Source organism: Siphateles boraxobius, unplaced genomic scaffold (assembly GCF_051911475.1).
Source record: "Siphateles boraxobius isolate OS27281-9 unplaced genomic scaffold, OSU_SipBor_1 7, whole genome shotgun sequence".
Lineage (NCBI taxonomy): Eukaryota > Metazoa > Chordata > Actinopteri > Cypriniformes > Leuciscidae > Siphateles > Siphateles boraxobius.
Window position 1 is genome coordinate 24,140,651 of NW_027509197.1, and position 13,645 is coordinate 24,154,295.

General features: G+C 37.9%; 1 protein-coding gene and 1 pseudogene across 2 annotated transcripts; both read left to right on the plus strand.

Annotated features, from left to right (window-relative positions):
- The first annotated feature begins 688 nt into the window (after window positions 1-688).
- On the plus strand, window positions 689-12,699 carry gja5a (gap junction protein, alpha 5a). 2 transcript variants are annotated; one of them, XM_077216062.1, is made up of 2 exons: window positions 689-829; window positions 11,348-12,699. In XM_077216062.1, the coding sequence occupies exon 2, from the start codon at window positions 11,366-11,368 to the stop codon at window positions 12,563-12,565; it is 1,200 nt and encodes a 399-aa protein (XP_077072177.1). In that variant the 5' UTR covers window positions 689-829; window positions 11,348-11,365; the 3' UTR covers window positions 12,566-12,699. The 2 variants fall into 2 exon arrangements, with proteins under 2 accessions (XP_077072177.1, XP_077072178.1); XM_077216063.1 differs by having other exon boundaries at window positions 691-829; window positions 11,351-12,699.
- On the plus strand, window positions 9,619-9,743 carry LOC143724092 (U2 spliceosomal RNA; annotated as a pseudogene).
- Window positions 12,700-13,645: the final 946 nt, after the last annotated feature.

Here is a 13,645-nt window from a genome sequence, read left to right on the forward strand (position 1 = left end):
TAAGAAATAATTTTAGTTAAATCACATCAGGATTTAAACCAGTGTGCCTTTGCATGCTAAACAAATCTGCACTATTTTATCGTACAATTATATAAATATGAAATGAATATTTCATATTCATTTATGAATATAAATTATATAGGCTATATATAATGCTGTTAAAATTGAGGTAATGTGTGTACGTATGGAAGTGCACGTATGGTGAAGACATGTTTGTGTGGTTATCGCATGAAAAGGTTTATTGATCAGGGTAGGGGTAAAACTTCAACAATCACATCACATAGTAACAAACACAACGCATCACAGGTGAACAGCCTGAGAAGAACAACCATTGTGTTCTATTACAATCTCACTTCCTCTCTTTACACGGTGGTATTCTTATACACCAAGTGCATTCTGGTGGTGGTGGTGGTGTGGGGGAGGGAGTAAATTGGGGTGGGGGCAACTAAAGAGAGAGGGAGGGAAGGAGGAAGAGAGGGCGGGAGGAGTAAAGGGGGGGGGGGGGGGGGGGGGGGGGGGGGGGTTGAAACACTCCCTGAGATGGCCCAGTATTTCTCAGTGTCCCACAATTGTGCTTTATTCCCACAGTGGGACATGCACGAGGAGGCCTGTGCTGCATTTGAACTCCAGTCTCGTTAGAGTGTTTTCTATAGAGATACACTGCCATTTTTCTCCATCACTCAGTATTTCCCCACTGTCATACAGACATCAGAGCTGAGCTACGTCTACAGGACCCCGGGCCACAGAATTAGAGCCCACATTCATCTGAAGAGGACAAGACCACAGCATACTCATCCAAAGACGATCCCATAAGTCAGCAGTCAGACAGGTAATTCGGATTTATACATCACATTAATTGTTTAAGAGATCTATGGGTCAAATACGATTGAATTTTTTTATTTTATTGTTTTATTTGTGTCATGATTTTGAGGTACAGTGCAGAATGCTGTATTTTCATTTTTTAAACAATAGATAAATGATATAGGTTTTTATTATGTATTTAATGTTGAAATACTTATATTTTAAATTATTTATAACAATTCTGATACCACTGACTTTATTAACGTACTAATTAAATATTAAGTTATGTACAAATCTTTTTTCAATTTAATCTTTTACATATTTTAAATTGTATTTTTTACAAGATTTTGCTTGTAGACTTTGATACATTCATTTTTTACATGGTCATAAATAATTCATAAGAGTTTCAAATTAAGTACTCAATAATTACATTAGCACATTATGACACCATTTTTGCTTGAGAATCTGCAGCCATTCTAATGGAACAATAATTTTATCCAACAGATGCTTTTGTCATCATAAAGGATTGTGAATTTGATTGTGCTTCAGCGACTAACTGTCTGTCTAGTCTATTTTAAGTAGAAATGTGAATTAAAGTCAATTTGACCCTTCGCTAAGCCCCGGCCTCCTTAGTTACTGTTGCTACGCCTGTCAAGCTTTCGCGTCTAGCACATCTATTACAGCGTCTATGCACCGGTGTCAGACATTCCCAAATTGATAATTAGTAATTTTTGGCGAACATGTGAAATATCTGAGAGAGCAAGACAAACGGGACTGCAAAATGCATTCGAGGGATATATCCACGACATAATATGCAACCGATTAGAGAATAATTTAATAAGAATTGAAGCTAAAGCCTATAGTCGCAGCAGCCGCCGCCTCATACGCTGACCATTCAAACGGGAAACACACAAATCGAGGAACAGCTATGTTCGTGCACAGCAGGGTAAGTGAAATGTGAAACTAATCTAATAATTATAAATCAAACAGTTTATCCATAAATCTTATGGAATAACACTAACACCGGGAGAGCCGCGATCGGGAGAGTTACTCAGTCAGGGGTACGTTAGGCCGTCGATTAACAAAATGCTGAAATATATTTTAAAGTATGTCAGTGAGCCTCCCTCTTGTCTTTAAACGTCTTATTTTACGTTAAAACATGCGCATTATGAACAAAGAACCGAAATTATTTCCAACTTCCAAGCAATAGGCTATGTGTTTTTGTTAATCCTGTCGACACTTAGTTGTGAATGGGGTCTCCCAAATTGCTGATCCACGCACATCCTTTCTCACCTTGGCTTTTAGATTTTCGGGAAGAAAAAAAATACACTCCCCCGTCCAAACTTTTAGGATACCGGGTATCTGATTTGCACAATCCATACGCACAACGCTTCGGCATGTTTCCCTCGCTCGAAAGATTGCCACAAGTTGCTAGAACTCTCGCGCCTAGTTACGGTTGCTAAGACACGATTGGCCAGTGGCGGTTTTCGGGTGTGGCTTAGCGAAGGGTCACACTGCACCGACAGACGGCCACAGACACTTCGTGGGGTTTTGTCGGATCAGTGTGTTACCCTGTCGGGGTCAGTTGTGAGCCATGTTTTTTGTTAAACTTGTCGAACGCATTTTTATGCACTTCTTAAATGTCCAAAAACATATTAAGGGTCACTGTATGTTAAATAGATTATATCTCTCATATCCCACTCACACGTCATATTTACAAAGTGCAAAAGCCCTGTACAACATGTCAAGTGGTGCCTGGCTCGAATAATGAGACATTGGCTGATCAATACAGTTGCTTTGACAGTGAAGAGAAAAACAAAACTGCCATGTAAGGAAACACATCACCCAGTTAGCAGCCTGACAAGCAGAGAAGGATTGTCTTCATGGTCCATATGAGGAATGCCAGTGGATGGCAGGTGACGTGTTGATATGTGCGGGTGTCAGTGTGTGTATAATGAGGCTTCTGCAGTGGGCAGAGTCGGGCGAGGAGGATTCACTTCATATGGCTAAACTCAGCATCTCATCCTTGAATTCTCCATTGATTAAAGCGGCCCGTGTCAGTCCGGGAATGTCTGGCTTAAACAGTTGTTCTGTCCTTTGTTTTTAAAAGCACATAGCATTGGTATGTAAGTCCAAGTTCAGCAACACAAGTGCATGTCCAGGTTTTGACTTCAATTGGAAGTGATGATAATTTGCTTTCTCCATAAGAAACTGATTCAATTTCCTTCACAAAATTCTTCTTTCACTGTATTTTCCTCTGTACTTCTGTGCAAGTGCCATTGCCATTTTAATTTCACACTCCACAAATAATTTTACTAGTCAATAATATTGTTTTGTGGACAATGTACTACTGTTAAAAAGTTTGGGATTGGTAAGATTTTTAAATGTTTTTGAAAGAAGTCTCTTGTGGTCACCAAGTCTGCATTTATTTGGTCAAAAACACAGTAAACAGTACTATTGTGAAATGTTATTACAATTTAATGTAACTGTTCTATTTTCAATTTTAATATATTTTAAAATGTAATTTATTCCAAAGCTGTGGTGACAAATCTGAATTTTCAGCAGTAATTATAGTCTTCAGTGTCACATGATCCTTCCGAAATCATTGTAATATTCTGATTTGGTGCTCAAGAAATATATTATTATTATTATTATTATTATTATTATTATTATTATTATTATTATTATCAAATGTTAAAACAGTTGTGCTGCTTTTTTCAGGATCTTTTGATGAACAGAAAGATCAAAAGAACAGCATTTATTTTAAATAAAAATCTTATGTAACATTATAAATGGTTTTACTGTCCCTTTTTTAAAAATCAATTTAATGTTTCCTTGCTGAATAAAACTTTGAATTTTTCAAAAACAAAACGACAACAACAAAAAGTAACTTACCCCAAACTTTTAAACAGTACATTTCTGTGGCAAAAACTGCATTTATTCATTCATAAAAACAATTTTTAAGATCCCTCTTATTTAAAAAAGAAAAAAAAAGATACATATCATGCAAACTTATAATCAGATCTATATAAACCACAGTGTTTGTCTTTGTGTCTTGCCTAGTTTACAACTCTGGTTATATTTGGGATAAAGATGTGACTAGAGTCTGTGGTGTCATGCTGATTCTGGTAGTCCCTGACATCAGGTTAAGGGGAAAGGGTTTGAATAAATATTTATTCAGAGTCTCATGAGTGGGCATTGTAGAGCCTCTTATGGTGTGAGTATCCGTGTGCCCGCAGCGACATGATCACTGTGAGAAAAACCAGCATGCCATCACTTGCCAACAGTGCCTGGCACCTTTGTGAAGTGCTACTAGAATGTTTCAAAGGTGTCGTGGCAATGTTCCCAGCTTGTTAAACTGATGCAAATGGCAGCGCGAGGCTGCATGTTATTCTAAGTTTATTTTTGTTATTGAATGTTTGACATTGCCTTAGAGTCATAAAGAACAAGGGAAGCTCTGATGATTCCCTAACAAACAATTTAAAAGAAGCTCAGGAAGACTTTTGAAAAGCTTCATTAGCACCTTTCCAAATCAAATAGTTTAAAAAGGCCAGAAAATGGATGTTTAATGCAAGTCATAACTTATAATGTTTATACATATATATACATTTGGAAAAACTATGTTTATTTTCAATGTTTTTGAACAAAGTCTCTTATGCTCACCAAGCCTTTATTTATTTGATCAAGAAAAACAGTAATATTGTTACAATTTAACAAAATGGTTTTCTATTTTAATATACTTTAAAACATAATTAATTTCTGTGATGCAAACTGAATTTATAGCATAATTACTCCATTCTTCAGTGTCACATGATCCTTCAGAAATCACTGTAATATGCTGATTTATTATCAATGTTGGAAACTTGTGCTGCTTAATATTTTTTTTATATAACCTGTGATACCCTTTTCACGATTCTTTGATGAATAAGCATTTATTTAAAATAGAAATCTTTTGTAACAATATACACTACCATGCAAAAGTTCATGCAAAATATATTAAGCAGCAACTGTTTCTAACATTGATAATAACTGAGTATCAAATCAGCATATTAGAATGATTTCTGAAGGATCATGTGAGTAACGATGCTGAAAATTCAGCTTTGCATCACAGAAAAAAAACCCCACATATTTTGAGGTATATTAAAAAAGAAAACCATTATTTTAAATTGTAATAATATTTCACAATATTGCCATTTTTTCTGTATTTTGATCAATATCAAAATCAAGAAGTCAAAAGAGACTTCTTTCAAAAACATTTTCCAGACTTTTGACCGGTAATGTATATATATATATATATATATATATATATATATGACCTTTGAGGTCAGTGACCAATGTCAAGTCTTTCCTTTTACAAATAGAAAATCATATGAGAACAGGTGAAAGTTCTTCCTGTCTGTCATTCATCTCACCAACTCGTGTGTGTGGACTGAAGTCCCATTGTTTGCTACATTCAAGAAAGCAGTCTTTGACCTCTCATAATACCTCATGATAAGAGCTTTCAGGGTTTTACGATTTTGTGCATTAACCAGATGAAAAATAATCAGCACAAATGAACTCTTATCTTATGTCGTTCTCTTGCTCTTTTTGGGAAAGTAAACACCCTTGCACTTGGAGACCCTAAGAGACTTGTTTCCTTTAAAGTAGCAAGTCTAAAGGAAATCATATTGTTAGAAATTGCTTCCTAAGAGAAGAAGAAAAGGAAGATGTAAAAAAAGGAAAATGTAGAGACACAAGGAGAGAGAGCACACAATGGCAACAGAGATCGCCCAGTCAGTGTGAATCAGATGGATATTTCCGTCCTACTGTTTTTTTCTTCAGTTTTTTTTAATGTCTAAGATTCCGTTCCCACCGATGCCATTCCGAAAAAGCTTTCGCCAACACAACATAGCACACGGGTTTGCTGAGTTCACGTCTCTGAATGACAGTCATATCCAAAGCATCTGATGTGAACAGACTTTAGATTAGATTTTAAAACAAACTAATAAATGCAAAAACTGCATGCATCCATGACACTGAACATCATGGACAAAAATGCAGTATTTCTTTATGAACTAGATTGCACATTTTGTCAAATGTCTGTGTATAAAAGAAACTCATTCTGTAAAACAGTAGTGCTTTAAAGAAGAGGGTAAGATTATTCATAAAGCCTGGTGCTTTGCTTGACATAGTTAAGACAGATCATTGCATTTTCATTATTAGATTTGACACTATATACTAAGGTTTGATTGTTCAGTGAACTTCCCACTGCTCTTTCCCTTCAGTACTAGCGCATTTAAAGACCAGAACCTGACATGCACAGGAAATTAATGATGTTAAAATTCATCGTCTTAAATACATTTAAAAATATTCGGGGATATAAAATATATGGTTCACATTTCCCAAAATAAATTGAAAACAATAAGAAAAATATAATATGCATAAAGATAATAATAAAGCCCATTTAAAACAATAAATATACAACAAAATACGCTTCTTTATATAAAGTCCTGTTATTTTTTTATTAGTGCGCTCTTTATGGTTTCTGGATTAACTTTCACTAAACATTAATGGGAGATCAGACATTTTGACTATTTTACATCTGCTAAAGTAGGAGGGCCTCCATTCAAACTGTCAGTCCATATTTGGCCATTCTACAGGAGATCAGCAGGACCGGTACTAGGGTTTGGTACAGGATGGGTGTGAGAGGGCAGTCAGATACTAACCCACACACACATAAACTTTAAAGTTACCTCTCTAGTGTGGCTGCAGATAGTGCTTCATAAAACATTTGAGGTTTAATGGGTATCTGAGTGACAATATCCTGTAAATAGCATTAAACAGAAACCCCCTTCAGAGGAACCTGGCGCTTAACTGGTGCTACAGAAACAACTAAAACAGGCATGTGGAGAACCTGAGAAAAGATCAATGTGTGTGTCACAGCAAAAGACACAATAACAAACTTGTTGCATTGCTTTAACAACTTTAAAGCTTTGAGATTTTCATTTAGGATTAATAAAATCAATTTAGACACATACTGTCACGGAACACACACAGGAGGCAGAAAATCCAAGAGCAGTAGTTTTTAATTAAAGGGCAATCCAAACTCGTAGTCATCCAGGCAGGGGTCAAAATCCAACAAGACAATCCAAAACACAAGACAAAAACAAGAAACGGGCAGATACAGACTTAGAAAGTGAGGTGACATAAATATATACACACAGAACTAGCAAGGTGATGGGAAACAGCTGAGTGCAATAATCAGATAAGTGACACAACAGAATGCTGGGAATTGTAGTCTAATGTGAATGACACCGTGAGAACGAGGACCTCTAGTGATAACCCAGGGAAACACAACTAGACACTGTGACACATACAAGATGCTTTACGGAATGACTGGAATTTATGAGTGATTTATTTAAGGGCGGCTTGACGAAGCTGGACTGGAGTGGCATTTACGGAAATGAAGCAGCACTCACTGATGTTATTTTGGGAAACAGAACAACACTGGACAGTGTTAATGTTAATGCCTGATTAATATACTGCCTGATACCTGAATTCACATTTGACACCTTGAAGAGGAACAGGGAAGAAACTTTTGAAGGAGTTCACTTTACTAGTATTTACCTCATTTAAATAATATATAATATACAGTATAAAAAGCATCTCTTGAAAGTGTTTGTTTTTGCTCTCAAAATATCTAAAATAAATATTATTTTTAAATAAAAACTGATGGAACGACTTAGTTTAACTAACGGTGGCTTTTTATACCAAATACTTTTCACTCAACAGTTACTGAAAAAAGTTATTAATTTGCCTTCATAAACTGCAAATGATAAATATTTTTTCTTAAAATGTAAAGTTATTGCCAATTATCCCAATTAAGGCCCGTTGACACCAAAACGATAACTATAATGACAACTGTATTAGCGTTCACACCAGCAGAGGATATTGTTTAGTTTATTTTAGGCGTGCACTGCAGTTTTGTCGTCTGGTGCTTTAAATGCTCGAGCTCTTTAAAGCAGGATGGAATCTGATTGGCTGTCAACGTTTTTATCATTCATTATCTGTGAAAAATCTGTTCTGAAAGTGATTCCAACGATATCATTTCTCTGTGCCGTTATCGTTATAGTTTGGTGGGGACTGCTATTCTTTTATATTTAGAACGTTTTTTAGAAAATCTTTATCGTCATAGTTATTGCCCTTGGTGTGAATGGGCCTTATACCTTACTAATATAAAAAATAAAGAAAAAAGTCTCAAAGGGGACATATCATACAAATCGGACTATTTTCGTGTTTAAGTGCTATAATTGGGTCCCTGGTGCATCTACCAACCCAGAAAACGTGAAAAGTGACAACCCAGTACCTTTGTTTTGGCCTTTTTCTGCAAACATGTCAAAAAATAAGCCGATCAGATTTCGCTCCCCTTCTGACGTAGGAAGGGGATCCATCTTATTATAATGCCCCTTAGTCTGCACATTTCCACCCATGGACACCGCCATTTGGTTTTCGCAAGCAACAACAGTGTAACCAGTTCTAACCCAATGGCAAACGTCGTTGGCTGCACAGAAGAGAACAGAACACTATTTAGAGTCCCAGCCTCAGAGGAGACAAGAGAAGTGGATTCATTTTATTTTCAACGGAAATCGCCCAGAAACAGATGAACCAATGTAACTCCACAACAACTACATAAATGTAACCATTCAGAAACGTCCAGGTGCAGTCTAAAAGTTGCAACCTCTTCCTGAGTCTCTCCATAAGGCTGCACTCCGCTACTGGAGGTTATTTCTGAGATTTTGGATAAGTGAGATTATTCGTGTTTTGCTATTGTATGTATCTGAAGCTCGTGTAAAGGATCGGCCATCTTCTGAACGGAGGCGGGGAGCAGCAGCTCAATTTCTTAAGGGACACACACAAAAACAGAGCGTTTTTGCTCACACCCAAAAAGGGGCAAATTAGTCAAGCTATAATAAATGATCTGGGGGGTATTTTGAGCTGAAATTTCACAGAAATATTCTGGGGACACCATAGATTTATATTACATATTGTGAAAAGGGCCATAATATGTCACCTTTAAAAAGTACTAAACAGAAATTAAAAACAGCTTCTCAGCTGGTCGCATTTGTCTGGATATCTTGTTTTTATGTTGTTTAAATGACATTAGTATTTGTCATAAGTATGACATAAGTATGTAGTACTACACATAGAGGAATAGTGACCCCTGTCATCGCGTTTGATTTGTCTCTGTGATGAGAAGTTCAGTTAGTCCCTGCAGTGTCCTGAAAGACACATCACTCACACAGGGACAAAACAGAAGCACAAAGGCTGGCATACGTGATGTAGTTGGGAGACAGCTGCAGAGTGGTAAAATGATCACCCTATCTAGGCCTGTACAGGGTCATTCAGAGGGGCAGTTCTCAGGGCCCTTGGCATCACATTGCCCTGCTCTACCCTGCCAAGACCACTGTTCCCGGCCATCCCACCCAAAAAATGGGACTAAAATTAGAACTGTCATCCCTTTGTTCAAGTTCATAGTGCTCCCCTCTCAGGCCCTACTGTAAATATACAATAACATGACACACAGAACGGGAAACCTCTAGAAAAATTTAAGTGCATCACAAAAACAATAAAAGACGTACGTTTTGGGTTTAGAAATTAGGGAATTTATGGAGAGGCATGTGAAGATCGAAACAGTATAAGATTGCTGCCAGTTTGATTTTGATCTATTTATTGATGATTATGCACTCAAATAGTGATATCCCCTTGATATATTAAAACGTCTTGATTAATGAATGACGCATTAATCTCTACAATCAACAACACTATGCTTAGCTATATATCGCTCCTCGGCCTTATGGCTAAGATCAAGTGTAGAATCTGTTTATTATCGGTTTAATATCTGATACGTCTCCCCTATTTTGGGGACCATATTAAATAGATTTTTGGATCAGGGAATAACCAACAGAGCAGCGCCATCTGCAGACTAAGGAGAGCCACATTCCATCTAAAATCTACTCATATGCGCCCATCCTCCACTCCTTCACTGTGGGAAATCATGGAAATGTGCCGTTCAGTCTCACTTGTTCTGAGATTCTCCGATAATCTGGATTTCATCGATATATCGACTAGTCGAAAGTTTTTCTCTTCATCTTGTTAACCACAAGCAGACTTGATGACAGACTACAATGATTCTAAAAGCTGATTGGCTTGTGGTTACCTCTCTCATAATGATTGGTTAGGCTATATGCAGAAGGAGACACATGTATTTTGTTATTGAATAACAAGTACGTATATGAATAATATCACCATGTATCAACCGTTTTTAACTAACTAACTAACTAACTACTTTTGCTAGAGGAAAAAAAACAATATTAGCCTACACAAAAACATTAACGGAGATGCCTGTACTGGCTCTACATTGTGCAATATGATAATAATGTGTTTTTGAGGGCAAGACAGATTCAATATAATTAAACTTATATTATCCCATCGTGCCTTTTTCCAAGTGGTGCTCACTGCAGAGTCAATGACTTCCAGTGCCACCTCTCTAGACGTCTATGGGTGGAGGTATAGAGTTATGGGCAGGGTTAGGGTTTGGTGGGATATTCCAGCTCCACCCATTAGGCCTAAATTAAATTCAGATAGGGGGAGCTGGACTTCATCATTTTAGAAGAAGTAAACAAGGTTGCATCATTTGAAAATGCATTCTGATTGGTCAGTTTAGTACTAGGCGACTGGGCTACCATATGAACAACAACAATAATACATATTTTACAATATGGATCTGAATTATGCACATTAGTTGGCACATTGATTTAAACAAAAGTAAACTTTATCAACTTATTATGAACCATCTAAATACATTTTTAGGATACACTGTGTCCAAAGGCCACAAAGGTTGGTTCACGGTCTAGGCTACAGAGGACTCTTGTCACCTAGCCACTGTGACAGCTGCAGTTGATGAGGGGCAGTAACGTTTGTACTGGACTTTTTTAAAAGTTATATTAAAGAAAACAGGGTTCACAAACTATAGTCTAAATATGTTCACCATGGTCCATTTCTTTATATAATAAAGAGTATAAACTATATATAATCGCATCTTAGTAAGATATAGGACAACATTTGAACCGCTTTAAAAAATTTTTTTTTTTGCATTTGTATCATTAGATATTTTAGCTGGAAACCCAATACTTATACATTTAAAAGTGTAAAACAATTCCTGAATGAATTCTGGGGAAGGAAATGCCACGAAGGATCCATCTGTTGGTGTTGTATCCTTCATTGCACGGGAAAACAAGGATGCATTTGGAGGCCTTCGAATTGGGACAGCCTTCGTCGCACCGATGTGACGCAATCGGCCTTCGAATCCGGCCTTTGAAGGATGCTGCCTCTGAATTGGCACGCAGCTTCAGTCTCCCCTTTCATTATATTCAGCAGTAATAATCATCCATACATTTCAAAACAGCTGAAAATGCATGACTTTTGACAACATGCTAAAACTGATCTTGATGCCAATCTCCTTTTTTGTACTTATTTGCTCTCTCTCTTTTTTCTCTCTCTGCCTCAGTAGTGCTGCCGTGGAGTGATGGGGGACTGGAGTCTCTTGGGAAATTTTCTGGAGGAGGTGCAGGAGCACTCCACATCAGTGGGGAAGGTCTGGTTAACTGTGCTGTTCATCTTCCGTATCCTTGTTCTGGGCACTGCTGCAGAGTCATCATGGGGCGACGAGCAGTCCGACTTCATGTGTGACACACTACAACCCGGTTGCACAAATGTCTGTTATGACCGAGCTTTCCCTATTGCCCATATCCGCTACTGGGTGCTGCAGATTGTCTTCGTATCAACACCATGCCTCATCTACATGGGCCATGCCATGCACATCGTTCGCATGGAGGAGAAGCGGAAGCAGAGGGAGATAGAGGAGAAGGGTGAGGAGGGAAGAGGAGAGAATGAGTATTTGGAACACAAAGAGAAAGTCGAATATAGAAAGACAAAGTTCCGCCTGAAGGGAGCCCTGCTGCAGACATACGTCATGAGTATTATAATACGCTTGGTAATGGAAGTGACCTTCATTGTGATCCAGTATATGATGTACGGCATCTTCCTGAATGCTCTTTATCCTTGTAACATGTCACCTTGCCCCAACCGTGTGAACTGTTACATGTCCCGTCCAACAGAGAAAAATGTCTTCATCGTGTTCATGCTGGTGGTGGCAGCTGTTTCGCTGCTCCTCAGTGTGCTAGAGCTGTATTACCTCGGATGGAAACAGTGCAAGCAATGTCTTAGAAAATACGCCGTCAAACATGCTAATGACGTCAAAAGCAAAAACAGCAAAGTTGTTTCTGTTGTCCAACCTGGCAAGACAAGTATTCCGATGGAACTGCCTGAGACTGCTCAGCCACGTCCTTCCCAAACCTGCACCCCACCCCCAGATTTCAACCAGTGCCTAGCATCAAGCCAACGTCCAACATCACCCCCACATATACATTCTCACCATCTTCATCACATCCATCAAACCTGCCAGCCTTTCACAAACCACCTGGCCCACCAGCAGAACTCCGTCAACATGGCCACCGAGCTGCATCATCAAAGCCACGATGACCTTGATCCGGCTGAGGACTTCCTGCAGATGAGCTACGGAAGCCCTGAAGTCCCGGGTGAGATGACACCTAGCGCCCCCTCGACGCCATCCTCCCAACCAGCATTCTCCAGAGACAAGCGCCGATTTAGCAAGACCAGTGGTACTAGTAGTAACCGGGTCAAACAAAGTGATCTGGCTGTGTAGGTTGGGTTACAGGATGTCCCAGAGGAAGCTGGGTGAACTAGCCTTAAGATGAGAGATACGGATGTGAGGTGTGTGTATGTTTATGTGCGTATAAGTATGCTTGTGTGTTGGTACTATGAGATGGAATATTTCATTCATTTGGGCTTAAATAACACTATGAATAAGAGGATAATGGATAATAAGAGGAAGACAGAGAGAGAATCTGTATCAGAGCATTTAATATTGTTTCATTGAAACTGTTGTCGTAATTGCTAAAGTGTATGTAGATTTTTATAGGGTGGGATCAAGGGATCCTGAATAAAAGCCTGTTGATATAACCGGATGAATGAATGGATGGATGGATGGATGAATGGAAGATGAGAGGACTACTGAAATAAATGGAAAAGGTTCATATTTTATGATTAATGTTTTTGTGGTCTGTAATTCAAAACACTCCAATCAAACATGGTTTTTGAGCCAAAAAAGCAATAATGCACTAAAAACATATCTTAAAAACATATCTTAATAAAAAAGGAGAAAAACAACACTTTGTACAGGCCACTTTAAAGAAGAAAACAACATACGATGTTTGAATTTTTTAAGGTTTATACACTTAATTAGCAATACCATGACTACAGAAAAGAGATTATGTGAGTAAATATTTACTGAAATATATGTGAAATAAATAACACTGAAATCTATGAAGTGTCTTATTTTATATATTTTATTGCAATCAACCAGGGATGCAAATATGTATGAATTATTAACACATGAATTTGTTACAGTAATGAGGCTGTACTTAGATTTAATATCAAAATAACTCTACAATCATTTTGATTTGGAGCTTGGCATTAAGGTTATCATACAAGATAGCACTTGATATGTATATGTAAAAGAGGCAGTTAGTGAGAGGTAAATTCTTATTATTCAAGGTAAAACCTTACTCTCCTGATCTCAAGAGCCACACTAGCAACGGATGTTAGAGACTGCGGTATTTAGTGTCCTTGTTTGCGCGCCCACCCTCCATGCTGGAGATGGAGCATGGTGAGTACGACCGGAGGGATTACATTGGTGCAGTGACCCGGATGGGAGTGAGGTTTA

Coding starts and splice junctions, on each gene's coding strand:
- gja5a (XM_077216062.1), top strand. CDS start 11,366: ATGGGGGACTGGAGTCTCTTGGGAAATTTTCTGGAGGAGGTGCAGGAG.